Here is a 17,492-nt window from a genome sequence, read left to right as displayed (position 1 = left end):
TGCCATGCACTGTTAGCTCAAATCTGTGATCCCAGCTACTCAAGGGGCTGAGATCTGAGGATCATGTTCGAAGCCAGCACAGAGGGAAAAGTCTATGAGACTCTTATTTCAATTAACCACAAAAAAAATGCTGGAAGTGGAGCTATGGCTTATGTGGTAGAAAGCTAGTTTTGTGGTAGAGTGCAGAAAGCTCAGGGACAGCATCCAAGCCTTGAGTTTAAGCTCCAGGACTAGTGCGCGCGCGCGCGCGCACACACACACACACACACACACACACACACACACACACACACACACAATAGATTCACTTCTAAAATAATTGGGTCTTCGTTTTTACACTTAAATTGCTGGTCCATTGGAGTTTAATAATAATAAAACTTTGTTTTCATCTGAATGGCTATTTGTCTCTGCTCCATTAATTTAATGGTCTGTATTGACTTTAGTGACTTCACATGCCACTAATTCTGGACTTTCTGTTCTCTTCTGTTCATCTTTGTGCCTCTTTTCAATCTAGTTAAAAATTTAAGGTGCATTTTATTCCCAGTAGAATGACTAAAATAAAAACAAAAATAGCAGAAATAATGCTGACAAATATGTGAAAAAATTAGAAAGTCATTTACTGGTGGATAAGGAAAAATGGTGTTTTGGAAACAGCATTAGTGACTGAAAAAGTTAAAGTTATCGTAAGAACTAGGAATGCATTCCTAGATGTATACTTTAGAGAAATATAAGAAAGTACCCAAACAAAAACATACATTTTTATAGGAATATTATTTATAATCGCCCCAAAGTAGAGATAATTTAAGTCTCTTTTTTTCCTTGCCAGTCCTGGCCTTGAGCTCAGGTTCTGAGCAGTATCCTTAGACTTTCTCAAGGCTAGAGCTCTACCACTTGAGCCTCAGCACCACTTCTGGCTTTTTTCTATGTAGGTGGTACAGAGGAATCGAATCCAGGTCTTCATGCATGATAGGCAAGCACTCTATCACTAGGCCAAACTCCCAGCCAATTTAAGCCTCTTTTAAACTTACAAATGAAGACAACATGTAGTATATCTATCTACATTTTGTAGATATATTGTAGTCATTAAAGGATGTACCAACACCTAAGGATTTTATTCCTGTTATAGGCTAGATATGGGTAATATATGCACAATTTAATTTATGTTCAATGTCTAGGATAATAATATTCTTAGATACAGAAAGTAGATTACTGGTACTGGTTTCCCGAGATTGGGGACTGCAAATAGCAACTGCTAACATATTTTAGGTTTTTTTGGGGGAGGATGAAAATGGAATTGGAAAAGTTAGTGGTGGTAGCAAGGCCAACTTTATTCCATTTAATATACTACATCTCATTTAATTATACATTTTTAAAGAATTAATTTTTAATTCATGACATATATCTCAATTAAAAAATATTAGTGGAAGTGAATGGAATGATTATGCTGTTGGTATAAACAAACAAGTCCTTCAAAGTCTATGTGATCAAAAGTAAATCCATACTGAACACTGGTGGCTCAGATCTGTAATACTAGTGACTCAGTAGCCTGAGATATAAGAAATTTGGTTTGAAGCCAGTTTAGGCCAATAAATCATATATATATGTATATAATTTTATTGCTGGGATAAATGTATAGAGGGGTTACAATTACATTCGTCAGGTAAACCCCATTTTGAAAATGGCCAGCTCCTAGAATTAAAGAAGTGAGGATTTATAGGGAATTGTTGGAAGTTATAAACTAAAACTGGTTTAGAAAAGAAAGAGAACAATTTAACTGGCTCATATGAATGAAAAGTTCCATGGGTTCAATGCCTACTGCAATGGTATCTTCAAATTTATTCTTAGGTGCTCTTTCAGTTTAGGCACTAGAAAATTCAGACTTAAATTTTCTGTCAATTTTTGCTTTCAGCCAGATACACCTCCTCCTGATATTCCACTGGAAGTCTTAACATGTCTAATTGACCTGACTGTGGTCACAAAGGTTGGGATGATTTTGGTCAAGTGTTAATTTTTGAACAGTGTGATGTGATAGAACTGGCAGGATAGGATGATTTGATTTGCTAGGTGATGGTGAGGCCTTTACTTCTTGAGGTGCAGATTTTAATTATATTTGTAGAGTTTCTTCACCTAGATTAAGATTTGCTTGAATACCTGGGAGATATTTATATAATATGCATTAAGAGTGTTGGATGCTTAGAATTTTGCCTACTACAGTAAGATTCTATTCTTTTTTTAACTTTTTTAAAAATTATTTTAAAGTAGTTGTACAAAGGAATTGCCATTCACCAAAGCAATTACTGAATACAGAAGCATCTTGTTCACTATCACACCTTTTTAACATTTTTCATCTATCCCTCCCTGTCTACCCCTTTCCTTACTTATTTTAATTTTAGGTTATTAAATTTTTTTTGCTTGTTAACAAAGGTAGGTCAAAACTTTCTAAGTAAAGAACTAGAATCACAACAAACCAAAGGAATAGAATTCCATCAAACTTTAAAGTTCTGCATAGCAAAGGACATAGTTAACAAACCAAATAGAATGGGAAATTTTTACCAGCTATATATCAGACAAGGGCCTAATATCCAAAATATACTTAACACCCTCAAAACAAACTCAAAGAAACAACAACCAAATTAATAAGAGGAGTTAATAACTTCTCAGAAGTAAGATTGGCCAATAGACACATGAAGAAATGTTCAATATCTCTGGCCGTTAAGGAAATGCAAATAAAAAAACACTGAGATTATATTTTACTCAAGTTAGAATGGCCAGTATTAAGAGAGCTAGCAATAACAAATATTACCATGGATGTTGCCATAAAGGAACTTTGTTTTGTAAACTTGTTTAACCACTCTGGAAAGCAGTATGGAGGTTCGTCAGAAGACTAAACATAGAGCTTCCCTATGACCCAGCATTCCCGTTTCCGGGCATTTATCCAATAGAGGACAGTAAGATTCTCTCTTTTTTTTTTTTTTTTCCAGTCCTGGGCTTGAAGTCAGGGACTGATCACTGTCCTTAGGCTTTCTCAAAGCCACTCCACCATTTCCAACCTTTTTTTCTTTTTTTTTCCATATATTTTTATTGTAATTAATAAAAGGGTTACATTATATTCATCAGATAGAAGGTACATTACTTCACAAATATTGATATCCTTTCTCATGTCCTGTTTCCCATTCCCTCCCCATTTCCCCCCTCACAACTTGATTTCCCCCTTTCCCTCTATTTCAAACAACCAATTAAGCATATATAAAATATATCATATAACAAGGTGAAATATTGTAACAATATGAGATAACCAAGGGACAATAAAAGAGATGAGCGATAACAAGGACAATAATCACTCATTATATGGCTTTTGTTTCTATTTCCTGGAGGTCCTTACATTTAGCATCATACTATGTGGCCTTATGTATCTAGATTTTTTTTCTATTGTGAATCTCTGCTAGGAGAGCCCAAGGTTCCTACTGATTATTACAAATGAGGGAGACTATTGGGCCTGTGTTCCTTTGAGTCTGGCTTACTTCACTTATGATTTTTTCTAAGTCTTTCCATTTCCTTACAAATGGGGTGATATATAGTATTCCATTGTGTATAAATACCACATCTTGTTGGTCTACTCATCAACTGAGGGACATCTGGGTTGGTTCCATATCTTTGCTGCAATGAACATCGTTGTGATAGTGGATTTAGTATGTCCTTGTTTCTGGATGATTGGGTAAATGCCAAGTAGTGGAATTGCTGGGTCATAGGGGAGTTCTATATTTAGTCTTTTGAGGAACTGCCATACTGCTTTCCATAGTGGTTGGATGAGTTTGCACTCCCACCAACAGTGTAGTAGTGATCCCTCCTGGCCACATCCCCTCCAGCATCTGTTGTTATTAGATTTCTTATCATGGCCATTCTAACTGGAGTGAGGTGGAATCTTAGAGTTGTTTTGATTTGTATTTCTTTTATGGCCAGAGATGTTGAGCATTTCTTCATGTCTCTATAGGCCATTCTAATTTCTTCTTCAGAGAAGACTCTAAGTTTTTGGCCCATCTTTTAATGGGATGGTTGTTTCTTTGGAGATTAGTTTTGGAGTGATTCAATTTTTTGAGCTGTTGATATATTTTAGATATGAGGCCTTTGTCTGTTGTATGGTGAGTGAAGATCTTCTCCCACTCTGTAGGCTTTCTAGTTAATTTGCTAGGTATGTCCTTTGCCATACAGAAGCTCTGCAGTTTAATGCAGTCCCACTTATCCAGCTTTTCTCTGATTCGTTGTATTTCTTGGTCCTTATTAAGAAAGTTTCGACCTGTGCCAAGGAGACCTAGAGTATCTCCAATTTCTTCTTGTAAAGTTTTCTGTGTATTGGCTTTTACTTAGAGGTCTTTGATCCATTTAGAGTTAATCCTAGTGCAACTTTAGTTTTTCTGCAGGTGCTTAACCAGTTCTACCAGCACCACTTGTTGAAGAGGCTGTCTTTCTCCCATTCTATTTTTTTGACTCCCTTGTCAATGATTAGGTGACCATAGGTCTGTGGGTTAATATCTAGGTCTTCAGTTCTATTCCATTGTTCTTCAGGCCTGTTTTGTGCCAGTACCAAGCTGTTTTGGTCACTATAGCTCTGTAATAGAGTCTAAAGTTTGATATTGAAATTCCTCTTGCTCTGTTCTTTCTGCTAAGAAGTGTTTTTGCTATACGGGGTCTTTTATTGTTCCATATGAAATTTTTTATTGCTTCTTCTGTTTCTTTAAAGAATAACATTGGGATATTGGTGGGTATTGCATTGAATTTGTAGATAGCCCTTGGCAAGATTGCCATTTTCACGATGTTGATTCTTCCAATCCAGGAGCATGGGAGGTTGTTCCATTTCCTCAGTTCTGCTTTAATTTCCTTTTTCAGGGTTTTAAAGTTTTTACCATAAAGGTCCTTTACATTCTTAGTTAATTCCTAGGTACTTTATTTTCTTTGAGGCTTTTGCAAAAGGAGTTGCTTTCCTGATTGTTGCTTCATTCCTCTCACTGTTGGCATATAGGAAGGCAATTGATTTTTGCTACCTTGCCAAAGTTTTGAATCAGCTTAAGGAGCTTGGGAGTGGAGTCTATAGAGTTCTTTAAGTACAGAATCATGTCATCTGCAAAGAGAGAAAGTTTCAGTTCCTCTTTCTCTATTTGGATCCCTTTTATGCTTGCTTCTTGCCTTATTGCTCTGGCAAGAAATTCTAATAGCAGCCTTTTTTTTCTATGTATGTGGTTCCAAGGAATTGAACCCAGGTCCATGTGCATGCTAGGCAAGCACTCTACCACTAGGCCAAACTCCTGGCCCCAGGACAGTAAGATTTTTGATGGGTAGGAAGTACACATTTTATTTCTGTAAAGGCAGTGATGGGCATGTGTGATTGGGGGATGGAAAAAGAAATACCATGGTGAGCAGTGATAATATTTGGAATAAAGATGACAAACTGAGTTTTAGTAAAGGTTACATATGGAAGTTGGATTTCAAATATTGGGTTATTTAACTCTATGTGCCTACTTAAATCTCCATGCATCCTTTGAGATATATCTGTTTCATTCTGAAAACTGTTGCATCTGTGGCCACAGAGGCACCTTGATACTTGGCAAATAGGTAAATCATAGCAACAGATAGAGCTGACAGCCAGAGGGAGGGGAGGGGAGGGTTACAACAACAACAAAAGCCTTGATGCTAAAGCATTGCCTCTTTTTTCTTCTATCCTCAGGCAGGCTCCCCTTCCCCACCTCCAGAACAATATTCTATTTCCACTCTAGGGAATAAAGAAATCTGAAGTCACAGCTTGCTCTTATCCTTACAGCTGTAGCTGTTGCCTAGTAACCAGATTTCCCCTCTCCTTGCTTGTTGCCAAGGAGAGGGGAGAAAGGTAGAGAGAGGAGCGCACTTCTGAGCCTCTTAAAAGCTATTGTCCTTCCCACTCCACATAGGACTTCTTGTTTTGGGGACTTAGGTGGACTGCCAAGGCTGCTAGTTTAGGTTCATTAAATAGGGAGCCTGGTCCTTTCGCTCTAGAAAGCTGGGAGCAGGACTACTCATGGGGACATCTCCTTATGGAAAGAATCATGACAATCCCCCCTTTTCATTTTGGCCTGACTTAGGACAAACAGAGAATGTGCAGATGCTCCTGCGCCTTGGAGCAGATCCCACTATTCTGAATCGGCAGTCTAGGTCTCCTGTGGATGTCCTGAAGAGGAATAAGAACTTCAAAGCCATTGAGAAAATCAACAGTCACTTGGAAAAGCTGGCTACATGTTCTAGAGAACTATCAGGTATATGTATAATTTTTTTTCCTGGGTGGGTGAGATAAAATGGTTCTGTGATACTAGATACAAATTAGGTTATCTCTTCTTTGTACACATAGATGGAAGTGAGACGCCTTGCTTTCCAGTGTTCAGAAAACTCAACTTTTCCTTCCTTCTTTCTTTCCTTCCTTCCTTCCTTCCTTCCTTCCTTCCTTCCTTCCTTCCTTCCTTTCTTTTTTTTTCTTAAGACCGATTGAGACAACTTTTACTTAAGGAAAATCTGGGAAGTTTTCCCAGCTTACCTTTGGAAAGCATGAATGATTTCTCCCTGAATCTATATAGCCAAAAAGAAAAATCAGAATAGGAAATGATAAAAACCAAGGCTATCTTTCAGAAATGATTACTGTTAACGATTTGAAATATTTTGGTCTCCATTTCTTGATTTGAATGCTGTGTCAGATAAAGTGCTCAATGTTAGTTGTACTTGTTGGGATTTATTGTGTAATATAAACAGCACCATCTACGTCCAAGTCTTTAAATTTTTCATGCTTCATTTATGGTTTGAAAACCAATGGGTAGCATTCTTATGATAGTATGGTAGAAACATAACTTAAAAATGTAACTGTTATCATAAAGGTAATATGCAGAGGAGTTACAGTTACATAAGTCAGGTACTGAGCATACTTCTTTTTGGACAATGTAATCCTTTCCCTTGCATTCTCCCAGTTTTCCCCTCCTGTCCCAACCAGCTGTCCAGACCTATAAAAATGAATTATTGAATGTCCTGGAAACTTTACTTTTAAAATACGATGTCCTCTAATCATCTTACTTCAATGAAACATGGATGGATTTTTATGGTTCTTTTTGTTTTTTACCCATATATGACTCATGTGCCTTTTGTGATCTGCATAGATTTTTCTCTTAATGTACTAGAGAACCTACTCAAATTAACCTATTCTGCCTCTTAGAGGAGGTATGGATAATATACTTAAGGATTAGAAAATACCTTTATTTTATTTCCACATTGATCATTTGTTTGAATATAGGCATGACTTTCATTTATAGCAAGTTACACTTTCCTGTTGCATTTTACCATGTTTGAAATTAGAATACATTTTATAATAAGTAACATATTGTAGTTTAATTGCATCTTTTTCTGTTCTATAATCCATATATCTTTGGAATCATAAAATGTACTATATATTACCTTGTTACTTTGTCTTTAAGTTTATAAAGAATACTACATTTAACCATATCACTCACAACTGTGAAAAAAAATCTTCTGTTGCTTAGATGTCTGATGTCCTCACATCTTCCTCCTCTTTAGTGGTCTCTCTTCTTGAGTTCTGAAATTTTCTTGTGAGGAGGAATCAAAATGTAGGTCTTCATACATTTCTCTAGCTCAGCACTTGTTGGTCCCTTTCAATTTTTCTTTCTTATCTCAGAGAAAATATTTAAATTATTTTATTCATTTCCATTATTTCTTTTATCATTTTTCCAGTATCCTTAAATGGATGAGTTTATTGAATTGATAATATGTTCCTTTAATTGCTTCTTTTTTCTCCCCTGATATTTAAATTGATCTTTACATTTTTCATTTATAGTTCATTTATCTATTGCTACATTTTTTTTTTTTGCCAGTCCTGGGCTTGAGCTCAGGGCCTGAGCACTATCCTTGGACTTTCTCAAGGCTAGAGCTTAACCACTTGAGCCTCAGCACCATTTATGGTTTTTTTCTATGTATGTGGTACTGAGGAATTGAACCCGGGTCTTCGTGCATGGTAGGCAAGCACTCTACTACTAGGCCAAACTTCTGGCCCCTATTGCTACATTTTTAATCGGAACGATTTTTTTTTCTGATTGCTTCTTGTAGCAGCTTTTTCTTTCTTTTCTGTCTTTTATATTGAATTCAAGGCTTGGTATTTGCCAAGCAAGCATTCTACCACTTTAGCTATGTCCCAAGCCTAATCTTATTTTTGTTTTGCATTTGTCACAGTTTTTTAAATTGCATTTAAGAATATTAATTTTATATATATTTTACTTGTATTTGAAGAATATTTCTTCCTGAATCATGCATGTTATATTCAGGAATATTTGATTTTTTTCTTGCTTCTCTTTAGTGCCTTTGCTTCTTCTTAATCTCCTGTCTTTGGTCTGATAATACTTATGAGTGAAGTACTAATTGATCAACATGTATGAAACGGTTAGTATTTAAATATTTTATAGATATTTAAGTTTGTTTCTCCAGAAACAATTTCTCCCATGAATGGGTAGGTGAAGATAGCCTGCAAGGGATGTGTGTTGGGGACAGGAGACAGTCTGATATGAATGATTATGCTTCTCTACTTGTGTTTTAATTTTTACTTACTTACTTTAATCAATTTGTCTTTTATATCTGGCCATGATAGTGAGGAGAGAGAGAAATGAATTTATAGGTTTTTTTTTTGATGGATGTTCTTTTCAAGTTGTGATATGCCATGTTTCATTTTTAAAGCAATTCGTAGTTTAATGAATTGTGATTTTTTTATTTGCTGAGGTAGGGTAATTAACAAACCACTTAAAATGTATTTTCAGTTCCAGAATGGCTTTCACAGAGAAATTTAAAGTAACTGACCAGGTTACTTTGTTCATAAATTTCTAGGTTTGAAAATAATAGTAACAGGGCCTGGAGTGTGGCCTAATAGTAGAGCGATTGCCTAGCTAGCATGCGTGAATCCTTGGGTTTGATTCCTTGGTACTACATATGTAGAAAAATCCAGAAGTGATGCTGTGGCTCAAGTGGTAGAGCACGCTAGCTTTGAGAAAACTCAAGAACAATGCACAGGCCCTGAGTTCAAGCCCCAAGACTGTCAAAAAAAAGAAAGAAAAAAGAACATTAACGAAAAGGGAAAAGGGATCACTAGTTAATAGTAGGACATCCTAACTTGTTTTCTTTTTTAAAAAATTTTATATTATTTTAATGTATAGAGGGGTTAAAGCTATATTCCCCAGATTGAAGGTGCATTATTTCTCAAACATTGAACCCCTTTTCATGGTTTTGTCCACATTTCCCTCCCCCTTAACCCTCCCCTAACCTTTTCCCCCTCCTATTTCAAGTAAACTAACAAATAAACACATATATATGTATATATAATATACCAGGTAACAAAGTCAGATACTGTAACAATATGAGATTAACCAAGGGCAGCACAAGAGAAGAGAAAAAAAACATAGTACATTACTAACTTGTTTTCAAAATGATCTATTATTCTGATTTTTTATTCTTATAGAAGTATGTATGTTTTGCTGGGAGCCGGTGACTCACGTCTGTAATCCTAGCTGCCCAGGAGGCTGATATCTGAGAATCTCGGTTCAAAGGTAGCCTGAGAACTGAAAGTTTTCAAGACTCTTATCTCCAATTAGCCACCAGAAAACTGAAAGTGGTGCTATGGCTCAGGTAGTAGACTTCTAGCTTTGAGCTGAAGAGCTCAATAGCAGTGCACAGGCCCAAAGTTCAAGCCCCATGACCAACCAAAAGAAAGGAAGAGAGAAAGAAAGATGTATGTTTAGTGTCAGTTTTTTAACCATATCATTTAGTTTTTAAAAGTTTAATTGTTTGAATATCTGCTAATCCTTAACATATTCCATATCAGACAAGTTTTGTTTTGCCTTTTTGGGGGGTGGGGGAAGTAGGGGGGTGACGTCAGAAACCCAGGTAAGACAATCGCTCTTCTATTAAGCTATCCCTTTAGCTTTCAAACGGGGTTCTTAATCTTCCATTTTCTCTTCTTTACCAGTTAAATCAGTAGTCTTGGTTTGGAGCTAAGAGAAGACTCAATAGAATTCCAGCTTGCCTCTTTTAGAATTCAACTGTACTTGTTTGGCAGAAACTGTACACAAAAGAAATATGCATCATTCCAGGCTAGCTGGGGCATCAATAGGTTGGCTGGAGTAGATTGAGGCAGTCAAGCTCAAATCCCCCATTACTCTGTGACACTTTTGGTGGATGTTTAATTACTTAGAAGTTTTCAAAGCATTGACCATGAAGATTTTCTTGCCATAGTAAAGAATGTTGAAAGAGTGTATGGAAACCCTGAATTAAAAGTGAAAAGAACTGGTAAACCTGAACAACGAGGACTAGTAAATTGGAGTATTCTCAAAGTTCTCCTAGTGGTAGAGCCCCTATCCAAGTCAGTCTTGAAATGTGATTTCTGAGTGGGTTTATGTACCAAATACCAGTGCTCCCTTGTAAGCCTGTGTGACTATGCAGGGCTGTACCATACATTTTGTTTCTACAATTTTGCCCAATGCACAGATCTTTCTGGATCAGCTCTATATCGTATAATTTTCTGATGGAAATGTTTTGAATCTATTTTGTCTGATAACCATATCACATGCAGTGATATGCAGTCACATGCAGTGCATATGGCTGGTGCATCTGAAGAACTGAACATTTAATTAATTTTTATGTAAATCTGTTACTGACCATCATATTAGACAGTGTAGTTTCAAACTTTAGTCCCCAAAAGGTCTTTCTATTCAGAGTAGTAGCTTAGATGGTGAGAGGGTCAAAGAAAAGGACCCCGGATTATGAGAATGACGATGGATTACTTTGTTTTTTGGACCTTAATCCATTGTTATACACTTCGAAGACAAAAAGCGGACCTTTTCTTTGGGAATAGCTGCTGCTAAGACGTTCTTGCTTTTATTCTTGAATATTTTTATACTTTGAATAATCAAGTTTAATCTTAAAAAATTACTCAAGATTACAGAATTATCTTTTCCTGCCTTTTCATGGCCACCACCAGAGGGCAACATGTTCACTTTCTCTAGTAGCTGTTCCTGCTCAACTCTTTAGGAACAAGAACAAGATTGGATGGAGCCTTTGTTTCACTGTGGCATACATTCTCTCTGGTTCACTAGTGCTTTACCTTTTCAAGTGAGTATAATCCAAGTAGCTGAAGCAGAAATAGATGCTTAAAATTCCTTTAAAGAAAATGTATGCAATCAAATATTAATTTCTAACAAATTTACTTTCCAGGAAAAAAAATGATACATTTATGGTCATTAGTCTTTTTAATTTCAAGCATTTATAGTTAATCATTTTTAATATATGAAAATGAGATTGATATTATGCTAGCCTGAGCAAATTATATACAGTAAAGCTTACTAGTTTTGCATTTTATACCTTGGAAGAAAGATTTGGGGCAAAATGAAATGTTTTTGATGTGATTTGTTTTTTCTAATACTTTTGAGCATTGTTGCAGCATCAGGAGATTCTTTTCCATTTTATTTATTTATTTATTTATTTTTTGCCAGTCCTAGGGCATGAACTTGGGGCCTGAGCACTACCCTGAGCTGCTTTTTTGTTCAAGTCTTATTTTTTTTTTTTTTGCCAGTCCTGGGCTTGAGCTCAGGGCCTGAGCACTGTCCTTGGACTTTCTCAAGGCTAGAGCTCTACCACTTGAGCCTCAGCACCACTTTCGGCTTTTTTCTATGTATGTGGTACCGAGGAATTGAACCCGGGCCTTCGTGCATGCTAGGCAAGCACTTTAACCACTAGGCCAAACTCCCAGCCTCTTTTCCATTTTAATCTCAAGTTTGCATATGTATATTTTCTAAATATGATAGTTATAGAAACATTTTAAAACAATTTTTATAACAAAACTATTGTAATTATACTTTTACACAATTTTATTTCGTTGTTTAGGTAATAGCCATCTTTAAAAATACCTATTATATAAGAAACTTTGTATCATGTTTTCTTTTAATTATTATTATTGTTATTTTCTTTTCTTTTTTTTTGGTGCCAGTCGTGGGGCTTGAACTCATGGCCTCAGCACTGTCCTTGGACTTTTTTCAAGGCTAGTGCTCTACCACTTGAGCCACAGCACCGCTTCCAGCTTTTTTCTATGTATGTGGTACCAAGGAATCGAACCTGGGTCTTCATGCATGTTAGACAAGCTAAGCACTCTACCACTAGGCCAAACTCCCAATTATTATTGTTATTTTCTTATGGGGAATTTAGGAAACTCCTGAGAAAACTTAATTTGTGTGTGTGGGGGCAGTAATGAGGCTTGAACTTAGGGCCTATATACTGTCCTTGGACTATCTCAAGGCTAGAGCTCTACCACTTGACCCACAGTACCAGTTCTGTTTTTTTCTGTATATGTGGTACCAAGGAATCAAACCTAGGACTTAGTGCATGATAGGCAAGCACTTTACTACTAGGCCACACTCCCAGCCCAAAGAATAATTTTTATTTTTTGAGAAAACTTAAATGTAATAAACAAGTTACCCAGAGCTTTTCAGGGACATTTGTCATATTTAGAACCCCTCTTTTTTATTGTACTTTATTGTTAGAACTTTTCTTGTATGAATTTTTATACTGTTCATAACATTCTCTGTTTTATTACCCTAATGTTTAGAGTTTTCTCTTAATTATGGTTTCCTCTTAATTAAATCATCTAATAATGTATATACAGCTGCATTTGATTGTTTCTGTTGTCAAGCTAAGTACATTTCTATTTATTTATTTATTTTTTGTGCCAGTCCTGGGGCTTGAACTCAGAGCCTAGACATTGTCCTTGAGCTTTCTCAAGGGTAGTGCTCTACCTCTTGAGCCATAGCACCACTTCTGGCTTTTTCTGTGTATGTGACACTAAGAAATCTAACCCAGGGCTTGAGCCACAGCACCACTTCTGGCTTTTTCTGTGTATGTGACACTAAGAAATCTAACCCAGGGCTTCATGCATGATAGGTAATCACTCTATCACTAGGCCACACTCCTAGCCCTTTTCTATTCAATTTTATGTGGCTTTTATACTAAACTGATTTTCTTTGGGGAGTGGAGTGATATTTCTAAAAAGCTCTTAATATCATGGTACAAGGAGACAAGCAGCAACTTTTCGTCTTCTAGATAGTGAAGGAAGTTCTCCTTTTACAATATATTGTGTTTATGCTGTGAATTGTTTCTGTGTCATCAAAGGTACTTTAGGATGAAGGTGGGAGTTATTTTCTGTGTCTTCAAATGTAATTTAAAATGAAGGTGCTAGCCAGATGTTGTTATGTCACCTATATTTTCTGTCTTAGAGTAGGCTTCCCAGGGAAGACAATGTGAGTTTTTCCCTGGAAAGTGGTGCTTGTGTTTTTGTGTGTGTGTGTGTGTGTGTGTGTGTGTGTGTGCGCGTGTGTGTGCGTGCATATGCATGCGTGCGCGTGCTTCTGCATGTGTGTGTACTTGGAGCTCTGGGCCTTGTGTGTGTGTGCACGTGTGCACGTGTATGTGTGTGCATGTGTGTCAGGCCTGGGGCTTGAACTCAGGGATTTGGGTGCTGTCCCTCAGCTTTTGTGTTGAGTTTGAGACATAGCTCCTTTTGGCTTTTTTGATCTTTTAACTGGATATAAGAGTCTCATGGACTTTCCTGCCTAAGCTGGTTTTGAAACACGATCCTCAGATTTCAGTCTCCTGAGTAGTTAGGATTATAAGCCTGAGCCATCTGCATGTGACCAGCGACTGTTTATGTTCGCTGAAGTATGTACTGTAATAGACCCTCTTTCTGTTTAACACTAGAAACTCTTGGCTAGTTAATTTGGTCTAGATATGTTTGCTCTGGAATTGGATGTGTAAATGTTCTGATGGTCTAACTTGATTTGTTGATATGTGATAGATATGTGTCAGATAAAGTTGGATCTTCTCTGGGTCTCCGTGTGTCTTTATTATTTTTATGTCCTCTCGACATTGGTATGCTTTTACAATCGAGACCTATCACCTAAGGCTTTTTCTGTTCTCAATGAGTATTGTTAGAAGTATAGAGCCTATTTTGCTCATGTTTTTTCTACTCCAAAGTTCCTGGAAATTTCTACCTTTCCCATCCAGCCAGAGACTAATAGATCTGAGAATGTGAAAGTTTATTTCTCTTATTTCTCTTGCATTGCACTGAGATACCGCTAACGTATGACTCATACTCTAGACCTTTCTTGTGGATTCAGGCTGGAACCACCCTCTGGGAGCTTTGCCTGAGCTCACATCCTCACTTGAGCTCCTTTACCTTTTTTATTCTGCTTCCCTTAACCTCTTGTTTGTTTTCCTCCTACATAAACTACTTGTACATAGCTCCTTGACTCAGAGTCTGCTGCTAGGAAGCTTGTTTGAAAATATGATGCTTTCAATGTTTTCCTACATTTTCAAATAGTTTGTCTTTTAATGTAGAACTTGACATTGAATATTAATTTATCTCTTTACAGTCAGGAAAAGATGTCACTTCTGAGGTGGGCCAGACTCTTTTCCTTTGCTGGGAAACAGATGTTCAGTTTTGCTCCCTTATATGTCCAATGAGATTTCACTTAAACTAAGACTGCATTTGGAGAATATAATCTGATTTTTACCACATCGTCAATGAGTGTTTAATTACATTGAACCAAAAGACCACTGCCTTACTTTTCTTGGCTGAAGAGATCACTCACTTAACTGCTAACAAAGCATACAGATTTTGGTGTATTGCCATTGTACTAAGATACAGTTTTCTTCTTACTCTCCAGAATTATAGTATTAGTAATTTAAGAAAACTATCCCAAAGCTTAGTGCCTTGAATAAAAAAATATTTAGCTCTTGATTCTGTACACGAGAGATTTGTTTCAGGTTGCTCTTAAATTCTTGACTGAATTTTTTTTTTGGGGGGGGGGTTGGTTGTAAGGCTTGAACTTCAGGCCTGGGTGGTGTCTCTGAGCTCTTCAGCTCTAGGCTGCCATCCTATCCCTTGAGCCACAGAGCCCCGTGAGATAAGAGTCTCAGGTCCTTTTGTGCCCGGGCTGGCTTTGAACCTTGATCCTCATATCTCAGCCTCCTGAGTAACTATGATTACAGACAGGTGTGAGCTGCTGTGCCTGGCTATGATTTTTTTTTTTTTGCCAGTCCTGGGCTTGAGCTCAGGGCCTGAGCACTGTCTTTGGACTTCTCAAGGCTAGAGCTCTACCACTTGAGCCTCAGCACCACTTTCAGCTTTTTTCTGTGTATGTGGTTCCGAGGAATCAATCCTGGGTCTTCGTGCATGCTAGGCAAGCACTCTACCACTAGGCCAAACTCCCAGCCCTGTTTTTTGTTTTTTGTTTTTTTTAAATGTCTGAAGATTGCTGATCTTGGCTGGACTCTGGACAACTGTGTTGGTTACTCTTTGGTCTATGTTGTCTTATCTCGTAATAGGCTAGCTAGGAGATAGCTTTTCTCAGGGCAAAAGCTAGGGTCTCAAAAGAATAATAGAAGTACCAAAGCTTCTTTAGGCCTAGACTCAGAACAGACACAGAAATCTCATCCTCTTAGCTGGGCATGGCGGCTCACACCTGTAATCCTAGCTACTCAGGAGGCTGAAATCTGAGGACCAAGGTTCAAAGCCAGTCCAGGCACAAAAGGTGGAAAGTGGGGCTTGGCTCAAGGGTAGAATGGTAACCTTGAGCTGAAAAGCTCAGGGACAGTGCCCAGGTGGAGGTCAAGCCTCATGAACCCCCCCCCCCACACACACACATCACATCCCCTGCAGTTTTTGGCCAAACCAAATCATGAAGCCAGGAGAGATACAAGGAGGGGGGGGGGAAGTATTCCCTACTTCTTGATGGAAGTAGTTGAAAAATCATGTTGCAAAGAATGTGGATAGCTGTGGGGGGGAGCTAGTGGGTATTTGTACATAACCTACAGATGTTATCTGTATTCAGAAGCATCACCATGTTGTATTTTGCAGGACAAAATGGTGATATTTTCCGGAAGACTTCTGAGCAGCTGGTACAGTACATGAACTCAGGAAACTGGTTATTGCACAATAATTTTCTGAAGGAAGAAGTAGTTCAGAGGTTCTTGAGCCTCCTTTCTTCTCTGCAAGGTATTTTTTCTTCACAACTTTTAGCTGTGTTAAAGATGATTTATGCTTATTAAAAACACTTTCCTAGCAGGTTTGGGTGTGGTGGTTCATGCCTGCCATCCCAGTTATTTGTAGGTAGAGACTGGGAGGATGACCATTTGAGGTTAGTATAGGCAAAAGTTAGAGAGATTTCATCTTAACAGGTAAGTCAGGTGTGATGGCATATGCATGTCATTCTAGCTATGTGCAGAGTTTAAGTAGGAGGATCTTGGTTTGAAGCTGGCCCAGACCAAGACACAAGAACCTAGTCAAAACAAATAGCTAAAATAATAAAAAGGAATAGAGGCGTGGCTCACTAAGTAGACTACTAGCATGTACAGTGTCACAAGTTCAAATGCTAGAACTGCCCCAAACTGAAACAATCACAGATAAACCCTTTACCTAAGGGTTATGAATATATCTCAGTGGTAAAACAGATGTGTAGAATGCCTGAGGTTTGCATTTGATCTCCCCAGCACCATAAAACAAAAACAAACTTTTATAATATTTTCATTAATTTATACAACTAAAAGTAATACACATACATAACCCTTGGGCTTTCTCAAGACTATTGCTCTACCACTTGAGTCCCAGTACCACTTCTAGCTTTTTCTATGTATGTGGTACCAAGGATTCGAACCCGGGCCTTTGTGCATGCTAGACAAGCACTCTACCACTAGGCCAAACTCTGGCTAAAATACTTATATAACACTGAAAGCTCCTTAGTGAAAAGTAATATTATCAGATAGATCATAATGTTTTAAGGATTGAAGTTTTGCTTCGGAATCCACCATTTGCTTAGTCTGTGACCTTCGGCTAGTTTTTTACATCCTTAACTTTAGTCTTGCCATTTGTACTTTTTAGAAGTATTTCTTCAGTTCATTTTCTCCTTTATTAATTGGATTTTGTTCTTTCAGGTCCCCACGGGGGGCCCCCCATTTCTTGGAAACATTAAGATTCTTGATCCACTTTGAATTGTAATCAGTACTAATACAGAGTTAGCCATCTAATTTCAGTCTTTTGCATATAAACAGTCTCCCCTTCCCACTTTGCCTGTACTGTGATGGTTTTGCAGATTTTCTTCACTCAAGTTTGCTTTGAGCTTTTGGGTTTTGAACTTAATATTGACTGACCCATGAAGATTATCTTCATGTGTACGTACTCAGCATTGTAAAAATAAAACAATTTATTGGTGTTTGACAAAAAGCTCATAAAAGGCCACAGATGGGGTGGTAATAGTCTCCTTTTTCCTCCTTTTATTACTCTTCTTTTTGTGATTTAGACATTGAATTCAGTGCATTGCATTTGCCAAGTAAGTGTTCTATCATTTGATCAACAGTCATTTTATTGTTTTTCAGTTCTTGGGCTT

The 17,492-nt window shown here is 37.4% G+C and overlaps 1 protein-coding gene across 2 annotated transcripts in view; it reads left to right on the top strand.

Annotated features, from left to right (window-relative positions):
- Positions 1–17,492, top strand: part of Trank1 (tetratricopeptide repeat and ankyrin repeat containing 1) — a 107,498-nt gene that overhangs the window by 51,311 nt on the left and 38,695 nt on the right. The window contains exons 8-9 of one of the 2 annotated variants that reach the window (XM_090351879.1): positions 6,111–6,281; positions 15,968–16,105. In XM_090351879.1, coding sequence (XP_090208005.1) covers positions 6,111–6,281; positions 15,968–16,105 — 309 coding nt within the window. Of the gene's footprint in view, positions 1–6,110; positions 6,282–15,967; positions 16,106–17,492 lie in introns of those variants that run through there. The other variant, XM_090351878.1, reaches the window with a different exon arrangement.

The sequence above is a fragment of the Megascapheus bottae genome, chromosome 18, assembly GCF_031878675.1.
Source record: "Megascapheus bottae isolate mThoBot1 chromosome 18, mThoBot2.hap1, whole genome shotgun sequence".
Taxonomy (NCBI): Eukaryota; Metazoa; Chordata; class Mammalia; order Rodentia; family Geomyidae; genus Megascapheus; species Megascapheus bottae.
Note: the sequence above shows the minus strand (reverse complement) of the source record. Positions and strands in the feature narration are given on the sequence as shown.